General features: G+C 42.4%; 2 protein-coding genes across 2 annotated transcripts in view; both read right to left on the reverse strand.

The window, feature by feature from the left end:
- Positions 1-7,811: 7,811 nt before the first annotated feature.
- LOC311244186 (F-box only protein 17-like) lies at positions 7,812-16,732 on the reverse strand (the record flags this gene model as incomplete). Its single annotated transcript, XM_084333593.1, is given in 4 exon segments — positions 7,812-7,867; positions 7,870-7,910; positions 16,117-16,256; positions 16,643-16,732. Coding segments are annotated over 4 exon segments (327 nt in total).
- A 2,629-nt stretch (positions 16,733-19,361) lies between these two features.
- Positions 19,362-26,236, reverse strand: part of dnajc11a (DnaJ (Hsp40) homolog, subfamily C, member 11a) — a 61,211-nt gene continuing 54,336 nt past the window's right edge. Inside the window, exons 15-16 of the mRNA XM_084333210.1 lie at positions 22,401-22,530; positions 19,362-20,907 (exon numbers count right to left, since the gene is read on the reverse strand). Coding sequence (XP_084189336.1) covers positions 20,879-20,907; positions 22,401-22,530 — 159 coding nt within the window. The 3' untranslated portion in view covers positions 19,362-20,878. The remainder of the gene's footprint in view (positions 20,908-22,400; positions 22,531-26,236) is intronic.

Genomic DNA, 26,236 nt, shown 5'->3' on the forward strand with positions numbered 1-26,236 from the left:
CATATGATGGGGAGGGGACTGTACATTAGGAGGGGGTGGGTGGGTTGGATAGAAATATACATACGGCGGGGAGGGAATATATACATGCGGTGGGGAGGAGACTGTCTATTAGGAGGTGGTGGGGGTTTTGGGCATTTACGGTGGCCAGTTTCGAATTGCAGCCTCCCGTAGGTGCTCTTTAAGAGCGGTTTTGAATGTGGGTAGGGATTCACATTCCTTTACAGCTTTGGGTAGGGCGTTCCACATTGATATGGCATAATTGCAAAACATGTTTAGTCCCTTGTTTGAGCCGAATCTGGGTTTAACATGATTTGTTGAGCTTCCTCTGGTGTAGTGGTTGTGGTATTCACTGACCTTTGGGAAGTATTTTGACATGTACATGGGTACCTTAGTCGTATAGTGTATCTTGTAGACCAGGCCCATTGCAAGTTGCTGTACTCTGTCGTCTACTCTAAGCCATCCTAGGTTGTCAAAGTGGGCAGGGGTGAGGTGGGTTCTGGGGGTAAGGTCAAGTAGTAGTCTGACCAGTTTGTTTTGTGATGTTTGTAATTCACAGGAAAGATTTGCCTCTAGGATGGAACCCAGGTAGGTAATTTCGTCTTTCCTTGTGACAATATTGTCACCCACTGCAACTGAGAAGCCGTCGGTCTTGCTGAGTTTGTTATTTGAACCGAAGAGAATGGACTCTGTTTTGCCCATGTGTAATGATAGTTTGTTATCAGCGAGCCATATGCAGATTTTGCCTAGTTCCGAGCTGAGGGTTTTTTCAACCTGCAACTTGTTCTTGTCAGAGACCAGCAGGGCTGAGTCGTCCGCAAACAGGAACAAGTTGCAGTCACAGGCTGACGACATGTCATTTGCATAAATTAGGAAGAGTAGCGGTCCTAGTATGCTTCCTTGTGGAACACCACAGCTCACTGTGAGGGGGGGGATAGAGTACTGTTTACCTCTACCATCTGTTCTCTCCCCTCCAGGTAGGATTGCATCCAGCTCACTGATAAGCTATCAAAACCAATTGCTTTTAGCTTGTCAATCAGAATGGAGTGATTGACAGTGTTGAAGGCCTTTTGTAGGTCCAGCATGACCATGCCGCAGTATTTGCCTGTGTCCACCTCTTGTTTGATGTGGTCGTTCAAATAGAGGAGGCATGTGTCAGTGGAGTGGGACGTTCTGAAGCCAGATTGGAATTCGTAGATTAGATTTTTTCCGCCAGGTACTTTTCGACCTGTTCGTAGACTATTTTCTCCATGACTTTCGAGATGGAGGTAAGAATAGAAACAGGGCGGTAGTTGCCTGGGTCTAATTTGCTGCCCTTTTTGTGCAGAGGGGTCACTCTCACAATTTTGAAGTCCTTGGGGACGTGTCCCTGTTTTATAGAGAGGTTTATTATGTGTGTGATGACTGGGGTGATGGCGGCTGCTGCGTCTCTGAGGAATTTGGAGGGGATGTTGTCATGGCCAGTGGCCTTGTTAGGTTGGAGGGCGCTCAATTTTTTGAGTACCTCATCGGTTGTTACCATTTCAAGTTTGAAGTCATCTTTGTGGACCCCTAGGTTTTTGTAGTATGCTACTATGTGTTCTACCCCATAATGCCCTGAGTGGGAGGGTAGTTTGTTTACCAGTGTTGTGGCTATGTTTGTGAAGAAGATGTTTAAGTAATTGGCTACATCCAGCTTGTCTGTGATGAGCGTGTTGTCCGTCTTTATGTTTGAGAATCTGGTTTTATGTTTTTTACTGCAGCCTAGTTGATTATTGAGTAATTTCCAAAGTTCGCAGGGTTTGTTTTTGTTTTCCTCAGTTTTGTCGTTGATGAAATTTCTTTTTGCGGTTCTGATCATGGTGTTTACGTCATTTCTTAGTCTGTTTCTTTGAATTTTTTGTTCAACCACGTGGGCTTGGAGTTCACTGTTTGAGCTTTTGGAAAGCTTTGTCTGACTTTTATGAAGTTCAGAGCATTTTTTGTCTCTGGTTTTCATAGCGGCCAGTATTTCAGTGTGCATCCATGGCTCAGCGCGATTTTTAACCCTGGTGGTTCTTATGGGTGCCATGTTGTTGAGTATTGCTGTGAATTTGGTTTTTAATCCAAGCCATGTTTCTTCAACCTGTGTACCACTGAGTTCATCTGACCAGTCCAAGCTCCCCAGTTCTAGGTTAAAGGCCTCTCTAGAGTAAGTTTTGAGGTCTCTAGATGTGACTGTTTTGTGACAGCCGGCCTTCTGTTTTAGCTTTTTGCGGGTACAGAAAATCATATAATGATCACTTAACCCGCATGCTATCACCCCTTTTTTGGAGATCATGGGCTTGTCAGAGGTCAAAATGAGGTCAATGGTGGTTTGTGTCGAATCACATACCCTTGTGGGTTGGGTGATTAGCTGGCTGAAACCATGCAGATCAGAAAATCTACTGAAGGCCTTGAAGACGGGTGCTGCTTTACGCAGCATATCCGTGTTCCAGTCCCCAATGAGCATTTTTTCTACCCCCTCCACCCCAGCTAAACACCCATCAAGTGTGTCATAAAAGCCACTCTGTTCTGGCGGTCTATAGATTGTGCCTACTAGTACTGGTTTCGCCCTGTCTAATAAGATTTCAATCCAAACAGTTTCAATTTCGTCATGGTTAAGGTTAAGGAAAGGGAGATTGATTGATTGATTGATTGATTGATTGATTGATTGATTGAAAACGTTATTTAACAGATTGCAGAATGGGTACAATACAGTACGGCTCAAATCAATACACACAATTGTTAAGGGGATGCAGACCAGAGAAAGACTTTCGTCTTGTTTACATCAGGGTCCCCCATTTTCAATTCATCAGGAGTTCTCAAACTTTTTCATACCGCGAGTCGCGACCCCATTTTATTTAGGATTTTTGTTATCAGCGAGCCAGGTGCATATTCTGAGCTGAGGGCTTTTTCAACCTGCAACTTGTCCCTGTCAGAGACCAGCTGACAGCATAGCATGTTTACAATTAAGGTACCAGCACCACTAATAATACTAATATTACACCACTGGACTAAAACCTGACGTGGTCGCTGGGTAACAGAGAAGACCATTTGCTTTAAACACAGGCTATTTAGCTATTTAAATATTTAAAAAGTCCAAAACACTAGCTGGTATGACCTCACACTGAACTTGTCATCTCATACCTAGTATTTAGTTATTTTTGTGTATGCTGGCTAAAAGATATTTGGCACTGTTGAGTCTATATTACCATGCATAGGCTTTAAAAGAGATGAGATCATTCTAAATATAGAATTATGCCTATTCATTTTCTCCATGTGCTGTCTTGAAGATGATGACAGAATGACTTACAGTGAAAATGCCAAGTAACAGTTACTCAGGTCATGAAATAAATAAGAGGGGATGGGTCCATGTTGTCATAGTAACACTTGAAAATGACTTCCCCTGTCTCATCATCAACCTTTATTTAAACCTGGGAAGATACATTCAGCGTGGGCCCTCATTTTCAATGATGCCGAGATTACATGAGGCAATAATAATACATTTTAAAATGTGCTAAAAACAATCAAATTAGGCAAGATATAATAAAACAATAAAATACAAGCCAAAAAAAATCTGTTAACCCTTTCACTACCACACTACAGAAGGTTAACCTGTCACTACCGTCACTCTGGTAGTGAAAGGGTTAACCTGTAGTGTGGTAGTGAAAGGGTTAATCATTTGTCATGTGGCAGTGAAAGGGTTAACCTTCTGTATTGTCACAGTGAAAGGGTTAACCCTTTGGTAGTGTGGTAATGAAAGGGTTAAAACAGTAACAGTTACATAACGAAACGGGGGGGAGCAGAGAACCGATTTTCAGCTCGTGTTCCAAGAAGTTGAGGCACTAAAATAAAAAGCTGACTTTCCAAATTCAGACTGCGCTCGCTCGGGGGACCTTCAGCCGCTCGAGCACGTCTCACTGGGACACACCGTGTAAGAAATAGCATTGCCTCCCAGTCCAGTGCCGAACAACTTCCATGAAAAAGTTGGGGCTGTACCCCTATAGCCTGGATCCAGCCCCCTTACCTGAATCACCCACAATGTTGTCATTCAATTCAAGGGACTGAATCATAGATTTATAAGAACTTTGTATAAAACAAAAAACAAAAAACAAAAAAAGAGCAGAAGTGGGCAATCCAGGGGGTTGGATCCAGGCTGCTGTGACCCACCACCATCTCCTTTTAATTCCAGCCCCCCCCCCCCACACACACACACTCAATAGAGCAGTTGCCTGGTAATCCTGGGGGTTCCCGGTTCGATTCCTAGGGGTTAAGAGCAAGACACTTAACCCCTAACTGCTCCCGATGAGCAGGTCGGCACCTCGCATGGTCGCCTCCGCCGTCGGTGAGTGAATGGGTGAAATGTGAGGAACAAATTGTCAAGTGCTTTGGATAAAAGAGAAATATAAATGCATATGGTTGCAGACCAGAGAAAGACTTTCGTCTTGTTTACATCAGGGTCCCCCATTTTCAATTCATCAGGACATATATGACATACTGTTACATCCAGACATTTATGACATACCAGATCTACAAATATACAGTACTGTTTAAGAGTACAATGCCTGTCATATAGACCCTGGTGTTGGAAACTCTGATTAATAGACAGTTTCTAAAAAGAGAGTATATACATTATATACATTTGAGGGGGGAAAAACTGTACATTGGAGGAGGTTGGGTAGGTGGGGGGAAAAAAGCTGGTCGAATTAATGAGTTAATGGAATGTACTTTTCATGATTAGGGTGGTGGGTTATGAATGTAGAAAAACGAAGCCGGTTTAAGCGCGTTGGTGTCTCCTCCATGGGTGAACCGGATGTATTGTACCCATAGTTCCTCAGCACGCCTGTCCTCTGAAATCAAGAGGACCATGTCATGTATGTGCACCACAAGACCCGATCTTCATAACTTCTGATCAGATACTAATAGTGGTGTTGGGCGATATACAGTACTAGGCCTGTCCCCGACTAAGGATTTGTATAGTCGACTTTGATTGGCCAAAAGTTGCCGATATAGTCTGGGCTGTGGGGGGTGCTTAATGTCTGAAGGAGTCGACTGAAGGCTTCTTGTCCTCTGTGAAAGCATGCAATTGGTCCACTGATGGATACATCTTGATATTTGTCTACTCTATAGTGTGTTCATTAGACGGGTGAAATCCTCTTTCAGTGCCTCTGTGCCCGTTTTCTTAGGCAGTTAGCCTCTCTGGTATGCGCGCCATTAGCGTTAGCCACGCTTCTAGGCCTCTTTGCTTTAGGAAAGAATGATGTAAAAAATATGTATATATATATTACATGTTAGATTAGATTAGATTGTACTTTATTGTCATTATATTTGCATACAACGAGATTTGGGACTCAAACTTAAGGTGCAGTAATAAAATCACAAGTAATAAAAGAGAAACATAAAATACTATACAGAAACATTAAATACTATACAAGAAACATAAAATACTATACAATAAGACAATGTTACAATACTGTACAATATACAGAATAACAATACACAAATAGCAAACACAGTGTCAGACGGTAGTGGGTGGGTATTGCAATGTGGATATTGCACTTGAGGGGTAGGATGTTGCACAGTGTGGGAGGAGGGGGAAGGGGTGAATTATTAGTGCATGTTAGAGTTTAGGGTGGTGATGGCCCTGAGGAAGAAACTGTCTCTGAGCCTGTTTGTTCTGGCTCTGATGCACCTGTAACGCCTGCCCAGTGACAACAGGTCGAACAGGTGGAAGCCAGGGTGTGAGCTGTCCTTTGGAATGTTTTTTGCTCTGTTGAGGCAGCGGGAGTTGTGCAAGTCCTTCAGGAGGGAAGGTTGGTGTACATGTGCACCACAAGACCTGATCTTCATAACTTCTGATCAGATACTAATAGTGGTGTTGGGCGATATACACAGAAAAGTAAACACAGTATAGGGAGGTGTAGTCTGACGTCACTGGTTGTTCCACCCGTTATTATTGGGAAAATGGATTATCGGCTATTGTAACAATTCTGCTGCATGGAAATTGAAAAGCTTTCCATTTTGCACAAAATGAGTTCCCTTCTATCACTAACATTATTGTTTAAACATTTTTGGTTGAAATAAAATTCTGCGAATTGTTATTATGATTAATTGCGAATATTTTCATGTTGAGCTATAGATTGTGGATGAATAAGTACAGAAAGGTACACCATGCCAATGTTAATGCTTTATTTGTTTTAAACGAGGCGATTTAGAAATGGGCAATGGGGAAATACATTGCGTTGGACAGAGGGTGGAACACAAAAAACGGCAATGACGTCACCATGTCCGAACACAACCCCCTCCAATGTACAGTAAATTACCAAGTATGGTCTTGTCAATAATCCAATGTACAGTGTTGTTTGTACAGTTGTACAGTGTCCCCCCCCCACCCCTCCTACCCAACCCCCCCCCCACTCCTACCCAACCCCCCCCCCCCCCCCCACCCACCCAACCACCTCCAATGTACAGTCCCCCCCCACCCCTCCTACCCAACCCCCCCCCCCCCCCACTCCTACCCACCCCCCCCCACTCCTACCCAACCCCCCCCCACCCACCCAACCACCTCCAATGTACAGCCCCCCCCCACCCCCACAATCCAATGTACAGTTTCTACGCCTAATGTATATACTCTTTTCTTTCTGGACTCTTTTTGTATCACAAACAGTACTGTAATTGCAAATCTGATATGTCATAAATGTATAGATGTAGCAGTACTGTCTATCTGTATGTCATGTATGTCATATATGTTACGATGAATTGAAAATGGGGGACCCTGATGTAAACAAGACGAAAGTCTTTCTCTGGTCTGCATCCCCTTAACAATTGTATGTATTGAGCTGTACTGTACTGTACCCATTCTGCAATCTGTTAATAAAGTTTTCATTCATTCATTCATTCACACCACTACACCTCCATATAGTAATTACCTGTACATTATGTCGTGTAGTCAATTCCTCTCATAGAAGACCGGATCAGGAGCAAATGTCTGGATTTGCCTCATTCTTTGATCAAGCAACTCAATGCAGATTGTGTATCCGATTCGCCAAGTTGAAGCATGCCTTGGATGAAAACAGGAGGTACTAAGCTTAATTTATTTAATCAAATCAAATCAAATGTATTTGTAAGGCCCGACAAGTAACACACATTGATGTCCCCATGGGCCGGACACGTCTTCTTTAAACAAGTCAAGAAGAAACATCACAATAGGGGGAGCTCCAGTAGCTCACCGCATATCTCGGCGCTATTTCTGCGTCGGGGAAAACCGTGCTCGCCACGGATCTGGGGGACACGAGTTCGATTCCCGGACCCGTCGTCATTTCTCAGAATGTCTTCCCCTGCTCTACATCCCGTTTCAACCTGTTTCTGTCGGTCATACTTGACCAGAAAAAAGAAAGTAAAAAAAAAAAAAAAAAAACATCACAATAAATCAAGAACAAAACAAAAACACCATAAAGTAAATTCTTTTTAAATAAATGCAACATTCCCAGACATACCCCACGCGCAGGTAAGGAAAAATTCACTAAAACCTAGCAATAGGAAAAAAGAACCACAGGCAATGTGGAGGAGAGAAACCTTAGAAGGGCCGTTCAAGGGGGGATCTCCCTTCTTAGATGTCGGTGATAGTATAGTGTTGCAATAAAACAGGCGAAACAGTTGGTAAGCATGCACTCATATGTGTAATGAAACACAGATAAGTGCATGCAATAGCAACTAACTAATCCTATGGCAAACACACAACACCCCCCCCCCCCCTACACTGATCTGTCAGGAGTTGCAGTGACGAGAGTCATTTCATAGTGTATAAATATTGCTCACCAATCACATATTTTGATATCCGGCTGAAGATGGTCCATGAAGGCGGGGTTAAACCCTCCTTCTCCAAGTCAATCAGCTGGGACTTCCCGCAGGTGCTCAAATAAATTATAGACATACCATTTAATACAATTTAAGAGGAGAGTCTAACTTCAAGAAACAGGCTGTTCATAGGGCGGCTAAGTGGCGCAGTGGGCAAGGCGCTCGCCACTAATGCAGGAGATGCTTGGCTGGTCGTTCATACTAACACAATTGGCAGCGTTAGGGGTGGGAAGCTGGTGGGTGGGGATCGGACGTTGTGGACAGCGACTCCTACAGGTCGGTTGGTGCGCCTGTACAGTAGAATCAGGAAGCGACGGGGGCGGCGTGTCCCTCCCACGCAGACCCCCGCCGCTGAGAGATCGCGCTGTGCAGGTGAAAAGATGCGACGGCTGCCTCCTCGAGTACCGGAGGGGACACGTGATGCAAGGCTTTGTCCACATTGCAGCCGGCCTGTGGGAGGCATGGTCTAACAACGTTCGAGACAGGGGAGGGTAGAATTGGACAGTACGAAATTGGGATGGGAGAAAAATAGAAAAAATGGGAGAAAAAGTAGATAAAAAAAAAAAAGAAACAGGCTGTTCATTCAACAATGAAAAGTATGCGTATTTCAGTTTGTGGAGTGAATCTGTGGAATGGGTTGAGTGTGGAATTAAAACAAAGAACAAATATAAATTACTGTAGGAAGCCCTTCAATGACAGCGGCGCGCTCTCATATTTTGCGAATGCATAAACTATATCTTAAATTATGGCTATGTGTCTAATATGGCTGTCGCTTATCAATGACTTCGCGACAGCCATATTAGACACATCGCCATAATTTAAGATATAGTTTATGCATTCGCAAATATGAGAGCTCTGTCATTGAAGTGGGTGGTGGCAGCATTACTAACAGTAGCGATTTTTATTGTTTTGTCATGACCAAACATAATCCCAACATAGATAGGAGGTGTACTGTATGTCAAATGTCGGTCATGTGGTGGAAGAGTTTAGTACAGTCACACAACAGAACACCGCTGTAACAGTCACACAACAGAACACCGCTGGTTCGACCAGCGCTTCTGCCGCGCCGCAAGGGCGTGTGCTAGTGGATTGATTGATTGGCCGTGTGGCCAATCAGAGAAACGCTGAACGAAAAGCTGAACACAAGTTGGTTGCCTTTAATATTCACGCGGACAGGACGACCTCCAGAGGGTTTGTCTCAGACTTTTATACGCTCTTAATTCAATCCACGTATAAAAATTTGTCATTGGATACAATCTGGCGTGTGGATATCCCGGAGTTGGACCCCGAGTTTGACTGGGATGATGTTTGGGCAAATGTGGCATTGTCTTCCCGCAACCCCAATCACCAGCAAATTAATTTTAATTATATTCATAGGACCTATCTTACACCTAGGAAGCTATTTGCTATGGGACTGGTAACCGACTCTCTGTGCACTTTGTGCTCTCAAAGGGCCGCTGGCACTTATATGCATATGTATTGGGATTGCCCACCAGTGGCCCGCTTCTGGAGGTCAATAACGGACAAACTTTCAGATTTGTGTGGCTTAACTATCCCATTCACAGCTGTTACCCTACTCCTGAACGATATAACGACACTACCCGCGTCCGTACAACTAAAAAGGGTTGTCCTAGCGGGCGTCACAGCAGCGAAGAAGCTAATAGCATTGAGATGGAAGGAGCCAGAGAAGCTCACAGTGATTAACTGGTCCCTAACACTGTTGGACAGTGATTTATCTTGAGATATCCACGGCGCGGGTGATTGGGGTGGGGCAGGCTGGTATTGACCTGTGGTTTGCAACAGCTGAGAAGGTCAGGACCGCCGTGTGCGGCTGAGCGGGGTTGAGGTGCTTGTTCGGGGGAGTCCGGCGGTCTCGTGGGGGGGGGAGGAGGAAATGTCTTGTCTGTCTTGTCTTTTGTCTTGTCCTTCTTAACTTTAACTGGGGGAATTTTATTGGGGGGGGAGCTATTTTGCTATTTCTTCACTGTTTGGGCACTTTTGCACGGTTCCTGTGAGTCTATGGAACACTCTGTAGGTTTTGTTTTTCGAAAAGGTTCATTGTTTTGTATTTCTGGTCGGGTACTCAGGGGCAGCGTTTTTCTACCTCAGGATCTTAAGCCGTTTTGAGGCTGGGCTCCAACCACTGTGTGGCCTGGTGACAATTGCCACATTGTTATGCAGCTGGAAATCTCTGACATCACTGATATGCACGTTTTGAGATGACTCAGTTTGGTGAGGGTTGTGAGGGGAATTGGAAGAGTGCGCCAATATGAGAATTAGAGACATAAGTCTTATTGATATAGAGCCACACGGCCGGGAAACGGTACTGAATACTACCCCCTTAAAATTTAAAATGTTGTACTCTGTTTTTATAAATTGTTATTTATTTTATTATTATTGTTCTGTTATCTCCCTGTGAAGTTCTGTGTATTGTTATTATGGTTATTGTATTGTGTTGTCTTGTTTTCATGTTAATAATAAAAAAAATTGATAAAAAAAAAAAAAGTATTTCTGACACTGGGAATACATTCCCTGAGATTCATAGATGTCCCTAGAATCAGATACCAAGAACATGCAAATGGACCATATAAAAAAAAAGTCTGTAAATGTGTATTCTACATTCTTATGGAATGAATGATACAAAAAAAGATACATTTTTTCTTTTCTTTTGTAATTAATTTTGAGTTAATTTTCATAACGCGATAATTTGCTGTGTAATTAATTAATCTAATTAACGCGATAAACTGACAGCCCTAATAATAATAATAATAATATTCCAACATTTGATTTCAGGGTCAGTGGTGAGCATTTGGTCCTTTATCGTCTCGACTCTCTCACCATAACCTTTCGGGTTCTTGTGAAGATTGCGTCTCTTCCTGCACAAGAAGTATTAGAAGAGTCTCCAGTCAGTGGCGGTCAGGTGGCATAGCGGAGATTGCGTTCGTCACCAACGCCGGAGACGCTGGATTCGCCTGTTCGAATCCAGCTCACAGCTCCGGCGTTGTCACCAGCTTGGCTGGCCGTTCACACTAATACAATTGGCAGTATTAGAGGGTGGGAAAGCTGGTGGGGTGGGTCCGGGTCGTTGTAAACAGCGACTCCTACAGTTCGGTCGGGGCGCCTGCTCAGCGCGGATATGATCTAAGGGGGGTAGTGTGATCCTTCCACACGTTACACCCTCTCAGTGAGAGTCCGCGCTGCCAGGTGAAAAGAAGCGGTTGATTGGCTACACGTGTGTCGGAGGAAGCACGTGATAGCCTCCACTCTCCCAGACCGACTGTGGGGGGTAAGTGCGCAGCGACCAGGAAGGGGATTGGGAATTGGCATAACGACTAACATTGGGATGGGAGAAAATCGGAGGAAAAAAGATATATATATATATATATATCACTGATTCTTGAGAGTCGGGACAAAACATGTCCTACATAGAAAAGTCAAATTTAGCTGGGGATTTGAGCTGGAGCATATGTGTGTAGGGTTTTAGAAAATAGGTATTCGGGGTATATTATATACTAACATTTATATAATTGTAACTTCGCTGGATATACACGGTATACGGTTAAAATGTTATTATTGACTATTTTTGTTTTATCCTGTTTCTGTACTTGCATATATTTTAACCACCTTTACTGAAAGTTTCATTATACATTGTGTGTTGAGTACTGACTTTTAATAAGTTTTGTTTTGCAATAATAAAAAAAAAAAAAAAAAAAAAAAAAAAAGTCAAATTTATATAAAAAATTAAGAAATTAATAATGATTGACATACTCACAAAGTTCAATCTAAATGTATTGTGTATACTGATGTTATGTTTTAGCACATATATTTGTTTTTTGGGGGATATTTCTTTAAATGTATAATCTGTGGTTAGAAGCTCCCATGTTAATTTCCTTGTCCTCAGCAAGGGTCACATTATTGACCAGCCCAAAAAAGCTTGAAAAACCTCTCCACTTGTGAAAACATACATATCAAATCAAGGATAAGGGTTATAAATGTATAAAACAATGCATGCCATGAAACTCAAATAATATTTTCCATAGAAATCTGCCTATCAAAGTTGTGTCCTCAGTTTATGTCAACTCAGTCAGACTTTTTCATAAACCTAATTAAATCAGGCAATAGCATGGCCAGCTCTATCCCTGAGGACCCCTTTTCCTTTCCCTGCCTGTGGTGAATGCAACACTACCACACATGGTCTGGTAAATTTGATACGTTTTGATATTTTAGACAAACAATGTCAATATTCCTATGGTCACAGCTGGAACATGTCAACACCATCTCTCCGTTATTATACTTTTAAAAAACAATAGTGGATTGAATTCAAGTGTTTCAGTGAGATTATTAAGACAGCTAGCAACTGCCAAAAAACTAGCTAGCTGCAGTGCACAATACAGGCTTGGAGGGAAAATGTGTGCCTTTTTGTCAACTCCGTCAGACATCAACTCCGTCAGATTTTGTGTCTGACGGAGTTGACGTGTAAGCTGACGGAGTTGACAAATCCATCAATAACCTCATAATATGCTATTATTATACTATTTTTGAACATGGTAAAGGATTTAAATGTTATTTCAGAGTTGTATCTGCACAGAAGTGTGCATATAATAACATGCATTACAATACACTTCTGACTTTTAGAGCATGGGCAGGCTGTGGTCTGCTTATTGAATAATTGTCTTACTTTCCCAGCACATGTGTTAATACATAAATATAAATATATCACTTGTCTACGTGGTTGATTGATTGATGTAAAATTTCATAACCCAGTAGGGATACAAGACAGAAGAAAACAGTTATTCTTGTTCTTATACTGTTTACTTAGATCATCAGAGCAAAGGTGAACGGTGGTAAACTGTGGATATTTCATCTTAATATCTTTATAATAATTCTTAATATAGGACTGGTCCATGTGTGTCTACTGTAGATTGCTACATCATCCTTTATCTGACTCTTTCCATCCATAGTGTAATACATTATGGTATGGAGTGATCAACAGGATAATATTTTGCTAGTCAGTTGTCTCAATCTTATCAGTTGTCACAAGTGTAGAGTTCAAGAAAAATCAGGATCAGATAAAGATCAGATCAGGATATTCTAGATAACAATGCCAGACAGTGCAGGGAGTCTCTCAGACAGGAAAAGCAACGAAGTAAAATGCGAAAAAGGCATTCAAGAGAAATAAAAACTATGAAAGAGAATATTACAAATGTAACAAAGCAACGAAACAACCTGATAAAAACAATAATGCGCAGAAAAAAGGCTACAAATACATCACCACTGGACTCTCCAGGCACAGAAACAAAGAAGATGCTATCAGGAAGCAAAGTAAGGAATCCGAAAATCCAAAAGACCCTTCTATTCCACAACATCCCCAGAAGAGAGCTGAAGACAAACAAACTCCTGGCCCACGGCGCCAAAAACCAGCACTGAGTGTGTCATCAGGCACGATTCTTAAAAAGTATCGTCTTCTTCAACAAATGAAAGAGTTTGGGTTAACCTACAAGTTAATGAGAGAAAAGGAGCAGCCTCAGAAAAAGCCAACATCAATACAGGGTATAACACAGACAGACTGTTCAGGATTTCTTCCTGAACTCTACACGTGTGACAACGGATAAGACTGACACAATCACCAGGAACAAGATCAAGCGGCACATAATGATCCTGCTAGACTCCATGCTCAACCTCCACACTGAATTCCAGATTAAGAACCCCACTGTAAAGCTGAGCTATTCTTCATTCTGTGCTCTGAGGCCCTTCTATGTCACAGCACCAAAAGCATCTGATCGGAAGACATGTCTGTGTCAAATACATGAAAATGCATGCTTAATGCTCGAGGTCCTTAAAATGTCTGGTGTTGTGAAGTCAAACAAACTGGATGACAGTTTTCAATTAGTTTGTTGCTCTCCAGCAAGTGAGGCCTGCCTTCTTCGCGCCTGCTCACAATGTCTAAACAAAGGTACAGTTACAACCCAAGAGCAAGACAAAATCGATGTTCAATGGATGTTCAATGGGAGAGAGTTCAAGAAGACACATGCAATGGAATCGACATGAACACTAAGCTCGTCGAACACAGAGGCAGCCTTTCATTGCTCATCAAACTCTATGAGCAAAAACTCAGATAGGAAACCACAACACATGTGTGTTCATTGCGAAACCAGTCAAAAGAATACAGCAACACAATTGAGTCCTGTGATGAGAGTACAGCAATCGTCCATGTTGACTTTTCAGAATCCTGGAAATTCAAATATAAAGCTGAAGTTCAGGCCTGCCATTTCGAACAAAATCTGCCACAGATAACACTCCATACCAGAATGTATTACACTAAGGGTGGAAAGGCAGGGTTTTGCACACTGTCAGAGTCAAAGAGACAGGATGCTGCAGCAATCTGGACACAAATGGATCCAGTCCTAAAAGATATCAAGACAAAATATCCACAGGTTACCACCGTGCACTTTTGGTCTGATGGTCCAAGCAAACAAGAACAAGAAGAACTTTTTTCTTCTGTCTGGTATCCCACCTACACTGGGGTTTGAAAGGACAACGTGGAACTTCTTCCCCACTTCTCATGGTAAGGGCGCACCAGACGGCATTGGCGGAACAGTAAAAAGAACAGCTGACAACCTGGTCCTGAGAGGAAATTATGTGACTGATGGACACATATTCTTCAAAAAGGTCTCAAACAGTCTGAATGGTGTTCAGCTGTATCATATTGTGGAAGAAGACATGCAAAGATACGACACACTTCTCATGAATCCTCTCAAACCGGTTCCCTCAACAAGACAAATACACCAGATCATCGCACATAAGGACAGGATCCACAACAGACAACTATCCTGCTTTTGCAGCGAGATGTTGGATTGCCAGTGCTTCTGCCCAGCTACCTCCTATTACCATGGCAACCCATGAGAACAGCAGAGTGATACACGGAGGGCAAGGAAGAAGAGACCTCTGGCCATGTTGTGGGAGGAGATGGAAAATGAGATGGAAGAGGGTATGGAGATGGAAGATGTAATGGAGGAGTTGGACGAAGAACCTTTGAAAGGTCCTGAGGGTACGGTGACAGTAAAGACTGTTAGCAGCCTTAGTAATAGAGACTGGTTAGCAGTAGTATATGATGACCACTGGTGGCTAGCCAAGACCATCGATGTGGATAATGAGCAACAAGATGTGAAAGTGGAATTTCTGCAACCCCATGGTCCAACAGAAATGTGGTTCAGCCCAAATGTGGCAAGAAGGATGTCTGTTTCTGCCCAGTTCAAGACATCATAGTGAAACTAATCAGAAATGCAGAAGGAAAGGAAGAGGAGAAGTGGGTGAGAAAGTGGAGATCAGGAAGTGGTGTAGAGGAGGTAGATGAAAACAGGGACGAGAAGAAGGGGTCCTGTTCTCCATTACTGTTTTTGTTGTTGGAAACGGTGCATTTTGTAATAGTTGGAAACAGTGTATGTAAAGTTTGTTGTTTATTACAATTGAGTTAACAAAATGTTCAGTATAAGACAAGGAGTTATTAGTTCTTATTGTCACTTCCATCTGTTTAAAAAATTGAGCAGAGATGCAAATCCAATTTTGTCAACTCCGTCAGTTTCTCATCAACACCGTCAGATCATTGTCAACACCGTCAGATATTTATTTTTGTTAATCTTGGGGAAAATACAAATTCCTTCTTCAGTTTATGTTGTTTAAGTAATAAAGGAGCATTAGATCTTCATCCTCTTGTGTCTTATTTACTTAATGATCTTTTTTTTATCATATCAAAATTAAAAACAAAGTTTGAAAATGCTAATATTTCTAACTCTGGGTTTTCAGAATAGTGTGAAATTACACCTGAGGTTTATATATTATATTTTATTGCATACCAGAGTAACTAACACTATTACAACATACTTCAGATTCTTGTTGGACTGGAATAATTAGAATTATATACTTTTTTGTGTGTCTGACGGAGTTAACACAAATCAAGTTTCAAAGGGAAACATGTGAATTTGTTGAAAATGTTTTTCTATGTAGAGCCTGCACCTTTACATGGTTAAATAGCTCAGACCTTTCTCTACATGAATATATAACTCTAATTAATATAGTGTGCATTCTCAAAATATAATATTTAAAAAGTGTTTTGTCCCGACTCTCAAGAATCAGTGATATATATATATATATATATATATATATATATATATATATATATATATATATATATATATAAAAAAATAAAATAAAATAAAGAGTCTCCAGTCTTCGGGGAGTTTAACCGGATCACGTGGCCAATACCTCTCTCTCCACAGAGACTGAGAGTCGACCGCTTCTTTCCATTCGCGGCACACTAACCGGCAAACGCGCACCACCTGCTGGGGAGGAAGATTCACAAAGATCTCCTCCAAGACCTCCAAAGGAAGAGAAGGGACTGCAGACTGACAACATAACGTCTTATAAGTTTAGATGGCTAGCCAAATCTTGATTTTTTTTTAATGTATTAATCCAATCCAACTTTATTTGTATAGCACATTTAAAAACAACATGGTTGACCAAAGTGCTTCACAGTAAAAACCATAATATAGTAAAAAAAAAAAAAAACACAAACACAATACAAAGTACACAGAACTACAAACAAAATGATGGCAGCAGACTACATTTTTTTTTAAAAGCTAGGGAGAACAAATGTGTTTTAAGATGGGACTTAAACACTGGGAGCGTTGGGGCCAGCCTAATGTGGGGGGGCAACTCGTTCCACAGTTTGGGGGCTGCAACCGCAGATGCACCGTCCCCCCCTGTTTTTTAGCCTGGATTTAGGGACAACCAGGAGGGACTGGTCAGCAGATCTCAGAGACCGTGATGGGGTGTAGGGGTGCGGGATCTCGGTGAGGTAGGGTGGGGCCAGACCATTCATTGCTTTATAAGCAAACAGCAGGATCTTAAAATGGACCCTAAACTGCACAGGCAGCCAATGAAGGGAGGCGAGGACAGGAGTCATGTGGTCCCGTTTGCGTGTCCCAGTCAACAGCCGAGCAGCAGCGTTTTGGACCGGCTGAAGACGCGACAGCGAGGCCTGGCCAACGTCAACATAGAGCGCATTACAGTAGTCCAGCCGTGTTGTCACAAAGGCATGCATGACTCTCTCAAAGTCTTTAAAGGAGAGAAGAGGCTTGACTTTGGATAGTTGCTTCAGCTGGACCTAACCACAGAATTAATTTGTTTATCAATTTTTTTTTTATTCTATTTGACCCCCAGGTTGGTGACTATGGGTTTGATACATGAGTCAAGGGCACCCATGTCTGGACCCTTTCACTACAGAAGGTTAACCCTTTCACTAGCACACTACAGAAGGTTAACCCTTTCACTACCACACTACAGTTAACCCTTTCACTACCACACTAGACGGTTAAAACCAAACAGATCTATGGTTTGACAGCCATATAACCTCTCTCTCTAGGGCTACAGTACATCCTGCATTTAAGCAACTTACACTTTCCAGAGGCCGAGATGTATTACAGCCTCAGCTGCATCTCGTGTGTCTGTAAAAATTATAAATTTGTTCCATTGCATGGGCGGCTGATTGGCGCAGTGGGCAAGGCGCTCGCCTCTAACGCAGGATACGCTGGGTTCGAGCCCAGCTCTCGGCGTTGCTACCGCATACTAACACAATGGGCAAGTGTTAGAGGGTGGGAGAGCCGGTGGGTGGGGATTGGACGTTGTGGACAGCGACTCCTACAGGTCGGTTTGGTGACGCCGGTGCGACGGAAGCAGGAAGTAGCAGGGGCAGCCTCCCACGCGTTACTCCTCGCCACTGAGAGTTCGAGCTGCTGCGGTGAAAAGATGCGACAGGCTGCCTCCTCGTGTACCGGAGGGGACACGTGATGCAAGGCTTCTGTCCTCACTACAGCCGACCTGTGGGAGGCATAGTCTAGCAACGTTCAAGACAGGGGAGGGAAGAATTGGATACACGAAATTGGGATGGGATAAAATGGGGATAAAAAGTGGATACAAAAAAGAAATGTGTTCCATTGCTCTCCTCTTCATTTATGTTACGCCATGTTCTTGTCATCAGAAGAGGCCGGTAGCATTCAGGAAATATATTGTTCCCAGTCCCACCCATAGATATATATATAACTAGATGGTGCAAGGCCGAGTCTCTGGTGTGGTTCGCCGGTGGCCATCTTGTCACAGGCAGCCCGCCCACTCAGAACATGAATGTCTATGGTCCATGGTGCATGTACTATTGAAATAACCATAGCTTGCTCAATTTTCAACCGATTTACAAACGGTTTGGTTTATTACAAACGTTATTACCGTGGCTATGATGCTTGGACATGTTAAAAATAATTTTCACATGAAAGTCCATTATACGTATGCAGTATGATAACTACATCTCTGACTTTTATAACAAACCAAACCGTTTGAAAATTTAGCAAGTTATGGTTATTTCAATAGTACATGCACCATAGACATTCATGTTAAGAGTGGGCGTGCCGTCTGTGGCAAGATGGCCACCATGTGGCAACGTCGGTCTCCATTGGCCAGCAGCGCGAGTGAGTCATCTAGCCTTTATATATGTCTATGGTCCCACCCCTCTGGTGGGTGAAGCCTCTAAGGAAGGACTCAGGAAGTTACAGTATAGCTAGTGAAACATTGTGGGGGGCGCTGTAGTTCATACTGTACATGCTAATTCAATGTACAGGCAATAATACTGCAGTATACTCAGCTCATTAACCAATGTCAAAAATAAACCCAGAAAATTGGAAGAGAGACAAATTCTTGTTTCTGGTTGGGGCTGAACCGTTCAGTATGAGAAGGGTCTGTGTAGTGGTGTTGACAGCTCACAGTCGCGCACCAGCCATAACGTATATTCAATCAGGGGTGTAAAGTACTTGAGTAATTGTACTTCGTTACAATACTCAAGTAGTGTTTTGGGGGATTTGTACTTTACTCGAATATTATTAGGTTTGTATACTTGTACTTTTACTCAATGACATTTCAGAGAAAAAAAAACATACTTTTTACTCCTTACATTTAAAATGCTGACCTACAAAGTACAAATCTCACAGGTCCCACAATTTTAATTAGTATATTTGTTTCTCTGGCCGAACTAACGTTAACGTTATTAATCCTGCGGCCACACTTTATTTAAAAACAGCCAATCAAATCCCCATCAATGGAAAATGAACCCGCCCATACCCATGCTGATTGGTCCTTGTGCAAGACTAGAAAGCAGGGATCTTTGATTAAACACCTGCTATCAGAAGACTAGACAGTCAGAAACTTTTACTTTTTAGTACTTAGGTATATTTAAAAGTAGAAACCGTTTGACTTTTACTCAAGTGTGTTTTTAGCCAGATACTCTGACTTTTACTTGAGTACGATTTTGAGACGGTACCCATACTTTCACTTAAGTATAATTTCTGGGTACTTTTTACACCCCTGATATTCATGTAAAAAAAACAACAACACATAACTGAGATGAGTGAGAGTTCACTTTCACAAGATTATTCCTCTGCAGGTACCAAAACATTTACGCAACATGGAAGAGACTGGTTTTAATAATATGGCAAATATACAGAGGTGCATTCATGTCTTCAATCACATAGGCACTGCAGTGATGTGTACGGTACAGTACGAGTACAGTACAGATTAATCATACATTACAAGCCATACCAAAAATAAATGGGTACTGTGACGGCTGAAAGGCCATAGGAATAAGATAGTAGTAGCCATAGATTTTCGTGTCAATTTGGAATTTAAAGCAGGCCACAACCTTCTCCATTGATACTTAAAAGGTGATTTAAAAGTGGTATTTTTGTATATTTGTATAAGTGTTAAATAGCTCTACATTCTGACAGCCATCGCGGATATAGAGTGTCTGGTCAGTAACATAGGTCTCCCAGTCCCTCTGTTCTGCAGTAAAACACAAAGTACATTTTCTGGTGTCCCGTTCCCACTTTGATTGGAGAGTCCTGATTTAGCTTTTTGCTTACTCCACTGGCATATTCGTTTACTTGTTTCAAGCATATTATTTGCTTACAAATTTGTTTTATTTCTTATTGTTGTCAAGACAAACAAATCTTCTCTGTCCTGATTGGATAAAGTGGGGAACAGAATACCAGAAAATGCATTCCCCGTTTACTGCAGAGCTGAGGGACAGAGAGGAGACCCATGTTACTGACCAGACACTCTATACCAGTGATGGCTGTTTACTGCAGAGCAGAGGGACAGAGGGGAGACCCATGTTACTGACCAGACACTCTATACCAGTGATGGCTGTTTACTGCAGAGCAGAGGGACAGAGGGGAGACCCATGTTACTGACCAGACACTCTATACCAGTGATGGCTGTTTACTGCAGAGCAGGAGGGACTGGGAGACCCATGTTACTGACCAGACACTCTATACCAACAATGGCTGTTTACTGCAGAGCAGGAGGGACTGGGAGACCCATGTTACTGACCAGACACTCTATACCAACAATGGCTGTTTACTGCAGAGCAGGAGGGACTGGGAGACCCATGTTACTGACCAGACACTCTATACCAACAATGGCTGTTTACTGCAGAGCAGGAGGGACTGAGAGACCCATGTTACTGACCAGACACTCTATACCAGAGATGGCTGTTTACTGCAGAGCAGGAGGGACTGAGAGACCCATGTTACTGACCAGACACTCTATACCAGAGATGGCTGTTTACTGCAGAGCTGAGGGACTGAGGGGAGACCCACGTTACTGACCAGACACTCTATACCAGTGATGGGAGTCTGTAGAGCCATTATTCTAACCTGTAGACCACTTGTTTCAAACTAAAGAAATACCACTTACAGCACCTTTAAATCATTATCCATCCCGTTTGGGATGCTCCCGACTCCACTCTGCATATCTAAATGAACAGTATAAAGACAAAAAAAGAAAATGCATGACTTCTCAGTGAACGAGGACAAATCCGCGTTCCTATCTAACCATAGGAGCTTTAATCCAAATCCATCTGTCTGTCAAACAGTTCAGTTCAATGATGTGTCTCGGTTGGTTCCCGTGGAGGAGCTCCCGCCTCCTAGGTGTCGTCGGCGTCGATCCGGTGAGCTGTACGGTGGAACACAAGGAGGAACATGACCGTTAATACCAGCGCTGCCGGGTGCCGCTACTTACACAGGAAGTGGAAACAGCTCGAGGGATATCAGGACGACATTTTGAATGAATGAACATTACATTTATATAGCGCTTTTCTAGACACTCAAAGCACTCCCCACAATGTAGGGTGGAAATTGCCTCCTTCACCACCACTGGTAGCACCCAACCTTGGGCTACGCAGGCTCAATGGCTGCGATACACTGGCACACATCACACACTACACAATGGCTGAACGGCTCAGGAGACAGGGATTGATATCAGCCAATTAAGGGGAGGGGATGATTAGGTGGCCTTGATGTCAGACACCCGATTGGGAATTTAATTTAATTAATTATTAATTTAATAATAATAATGATAATAATAATTATAAACTTTATTTGTAGAGCCCCTTTCATACAATAATTGCAGCCCAAAGTGCTTCACAGTAGTGATGTAGACACAAAATAGACACAGGTATAAAATGAGCATAAAATTGGCTAAATTATATAGACAGGCATAAAATGAGCAGAGAATTCATATCTATAAAAAAATAGATGTATAGATATAAGATGAATGGGAGCAAAATAAGTAAGGGATAATGTATAGCTACGAGGTCATTGTCGCAAAATAATTGACCGACACGGCGTTCTGGAACACAGAGGCGCAGCCAAGGTGTTCTAAACGCAGTGAAGGTCAATTATTTTGCGACAATGACCGAGTATAGCTATACATTATCCCGCTTATTATAGGGCTAACTTACTAACAATATACGTAATTAATTTTACACCATCGACAAGACGAGATCAAATGCAGACGCAGTTGTTCTGTTGCTCCTCTGTCATCGCCGGCAGGTGTGTGGACTTGATTGCACCTGATGTAGTGCAGCTGTGCATAATGGTAAAGCTTAGCTTTCGTGACTGCGATCAAAATGCTTGATTGTGATTGGTCAATAGCGCTCTGTTGCCCCTAACAGCGGTCATTATTGTGCGTTGCCCCGTAGCAGCGGTGAATTATCGAGAAATAATTGACCGCTGTTAGGGGCAACCGAGCGCTATCACAATCAAGCATTTTGGCGAATGTTAAAACGCCATGTAATAATATAAGATATTCCTTTATTGATCCCCTTGGGGAAAATCGGGTGTTATAGCAGCATGGCGGAGGGGGCCAATCAAATCTGAATTTCAAGAAATGTATGAGAAAAAAAAATTATCAAATAAAATACTGTGAGTTTTCTTCCTTGTCGTCATTATCACTCGAAACATACGCTCACAGGCACCACAGACTTAAGGGAGAGAATATGGTTAAGCGCCTCTGAATAATATCAAATAAGCCTCCAAGTGACCTACTCAAGGACAACGGCGATGGGGGGGGGGGGTTCTAACTGTGACAAACAGTCAGTGTTTCCGTGCAGCAGCGCCGTGCGATGAGTGACTGTGTTCCGCCCACAGTTTGTCAATGTGACTTACATTGCTTTGGTATCCTGAGTGCCTCCACGTCTGTTGACAGGACTTGATGCATGACTCCCCGGAACTGATACAGCACCTTCAGGCTCTTCTCCTCCCCCACGCAGGGGTCGTAGAACCCGGGGAGCCCCGACTGCAAAAGACAAACACGGAAAAAGGTCAACCACCACCAGCGGCTCCGGCGCGCTGAAGCATCATATAATAATAGCAGCTCGTTTGATTAATTCAAAACAAAAGATAATAATGGTTGTCTTACGACTCAGATATCACCACCTTGAACTCTGATATGCACTAACAGTACCACGGTATAAGTGTTGTCCCCGCTGAACCTAGTAAGACAGTATAAGTGTTGTCCACACTGAACCTAGTAAGACAGTATAAGTGTTGTCCCCACTGAACCTAGTAAGACAGTATAAGTGTTGTCCACACTGAACCTAGTAAGACAGTATAAGTGTTGTACTCACTGAACCTAGTAAGACAGTATAAGTGTTGTACTCACTGAACCTAGTAAGACAGTATAAGTGTTGTCCCCACTGAACCTAGTAAGACAGTATAAGTGTTGTCCCCACTGAACCTAGTAAGACGGTATAAGTGTTGTCCCCACTGAACCTAGTAAGACGGTATAAGTGTTGTCTACGCTGAACCTAGTAAGACGGTATAAGTGTTGTCCCCACTGAACCTAGTAAGACAGTATAAGTGTTGTCTACACTGAACCTAGTAAGACAGTATAAGTGTTGTCCACACTGAACCTAGTAAGACAGTATAAGTGTTGTCCCCGCTGAACCTAGTAAGACAGTATAAGTGTTGTTGTCCACTGAACCTAGTAAGACAGTATAAGTGTTGTCCACACTGAACCTAGTAAGACGGTATAAGTGTTGTCCACACTGAACCTAGTAAGACAGTATAAGTGTTGTCCCCACTGAACCTAGTAAGACAGTATACGTGTTGTCCACACTGAACCTAGTAAGACGGTATAAGTGTTGTCCCCACTGAACCTAGTAAGACAGTGTAAGTGTTGTCCCCGCTGAACCTAGTAAGACAGTATAAGTGTTGTCCACACTGAACCTAGTAAGACAGTATAAGTGTTGTCCCCACTGAACCTAGTAAGACAGTGTAAGTGTTGTCCCCGCTGAACCTAGTAAGACAGTATAAGTGTTGTCCCCACTGAACCTAGTAAGACAGTATAAGTGTTGTCCCCACTGAACCTAGTAAGACGGTATAAGTGTTGTCCACACTGAACCTAGTAAGACGGTATAAGTGTTGTCCCCACTGAACCTAGTAAGACAGTATAAGTGTTGTCCACACTGAACCTAGTAAGACAGTATAAGTGTTGTCCACTGAACCTAGTAAGACAGTATAAGTGTTGTTGTCCCCACTGAACCTAGTAAGTCAGTATAAGTGTTGTCCACACTGAACCTAGTAAGACGGTATAAGTGTTGTCCCCGCTGAACCTAGTAAGACGGTATAAGTGTTGTCCCCGCTGAACCTAGTAAGACGGTATAAGTGTTGTCCCCACTGAACCTAGTAAGACAGTATAAGTGTTGTCCACACTGAACCTAGTAAGACAGTATAAGTGTTGTACTCACTGAACCTAGTAAGACAGTATAAGTGTTGTCTATGCTGAACCTAGTAAGACAGTATAAGTGTTGTCCCCGCTGAACCTAGTAAGACAGTATAAGTGTTGTCCACACTGAACCTAGTAAGACGGTATAAGTGTTGTCTACACTGAACCTAGTAAGACGGTATAAGTGTTGTCTACACTGAACCTAGTAAGACGGTATAAGTGTTGTCCACACTGAACCTAGTAAGACGGTATAAGTGTTGTCCCCACTGAACCTAGTAAGACAGTATAAGTGTTGTCCCCGCTGAACCTAGTAAGACGGTATAAGTGTTGTCCCCACTGAACCTAGTAAGACAGTATAAGTGTTGTCCACACTGAACCTAGTAAGACAGTATAAGTGTTGTCCACACTGAACCTAGTAAGACAGTATAAGTGTTGTACTCACTGAACCTAGTAAGACAGTATAAGTGTTGTCTACGCTGAACCTAGTAAGACAGTATAAGTGTTGTCCCCACTGAACCTAGTAAGACAGTATAAGTGTTGTACTCACTGAACCTAGTAAGACAGTATAAGTGTTGTCTACGCTGAACCTAGTAAGACAGTATAAGTGTTGTCCCCACTGAACCTAGTAAGACAGTATAAGTGTTGTCCCCACTGAACCTAGTAAGACAGTATAAGTGTTGTCCCCACTGAACCTAGTAAGACGGTATAAGTGTTGTCCACACTGAACCTAGTAAGACGGTATAAGTGTTGTCCACACTGAACCTAGTAAGACGGTATAAGTGTTGTCCCCACTGAACCTAGTAAGACGGTATAAGTGTTATCCACACTAAACCTAGTAAGACGGTATAAGTGTTGTCCACACTGAACCTAGTAAGACAGTATAAGTGTTGTCCCCACTGAACCTAGTAAGACAGTATAAGTGTTGTCCCCACTGAACCTAGTAAGACGGTATAAGTGTTGTCCCCACTGAACCTAGTAAGACAGTATAAGTGTTGTCCACACTGAACCTAGTAAGACAGTATAAGTGTTGTCCACACTGAACCTAGTAAGACAGTATAAGTGTTGTACTCACTGAACCTAGTAAGACAGTATAAGTGTTGTCTACGCTGAACCTAGTAAGACAGTATAAGTGTTGTCCCCACTGAACCTAGTAAGACAGTATAAGTGTTGTCCACACTGAACCTAGTAAGACAGTATAAGTTTTGTCCCCACTGAACCTAGTAAGACGGTATAAGTGTTGTCCACACTGAACCTAGTAAGACAGTATAAGTGTTGTCCACACTGAACCTAGTAAGACAGTATAAGTGTTGTCCCCACTGAACCTAGTAAGACAGTATAAGTGTTGTCCCCACTGAACCTAGTAAGACAGTATAAGTGTTGTCCCCACTGAACCTAGTAAGTCAGTATAAGTGTTGTCCCCACTGAACCTAGTAAGACGGTATAAGTGTTGTCCCCACTGAACCTAGTAAGACAGTATAAGTGTTGTCCCCACTGAACCTAGTAAGACAGTATAAGTGTGTGCATCCCCGAGTCGGATAGAATAGACGCAGCCTGGGTAGAATAGATGCAGCCTGGGTAGAATAGACGCAGCCTGGGTAGAATAGACGCAGTCTGGGTTAGGTATGTTCGATATTGGCTTTTTTACCGATATCGATATATACCGATATTGTCCAACTCTTAATTTCTGATACCGATCAACAGATACCGATATATGCAGGGTCCCCCCCCCCCCCCCAAATAATGGAATAATTTCAGGTAATTAACATTACATATCTCTTGTCGTGGAATTAACACAACATTATGCATACTTTTCACAATAAATAAAATACCGATAATTTCCGATATTACATTTGAATGCCAATATCGGCATCGACAGCTCACACCCTGGCTTCCACCTGTTGGACTGGTTGCCATCGGGCAGGCGGTACAGGTGCATCAGAGCCAGAACAAACAGGCTCAGAGACAGTTTCTTCCCCAGAGCCATCACTACCCTGAACTCTAACATGCACACTGTGCAACATCCTACCCCTCAAGTGCAATATCCACAGTGCAATACCCACCCACTACCGTCTGACACTGTGTTTGTTGTTGTTATTTTGTATATTGTTGTTATTTTGTATATTGTACAGTATTGTAACATTGTCTTATTGTATAGTATTTTATGTTTCTGTATATTATTTTATGTTTCTTGTATAGTATTTAATGTTTCTTGTATAGTATTTTATGTTTCTGTATAGTATTTTATTTTTCTCTTTTCTTACTTGTGTGATTTCAT

Source organism: Notolepis coatsorum, assembly GCF_963971535.1.
Source record: "Notolepis coatsorum genome assembly, chromosome: 17".
Taxonomy (NCBI): Eukaryota; Metazoa; Chordata; class Actinopteri; order Aulopiformes; family Paralepididae; genus Notolepis; species Notolepis coatsorum.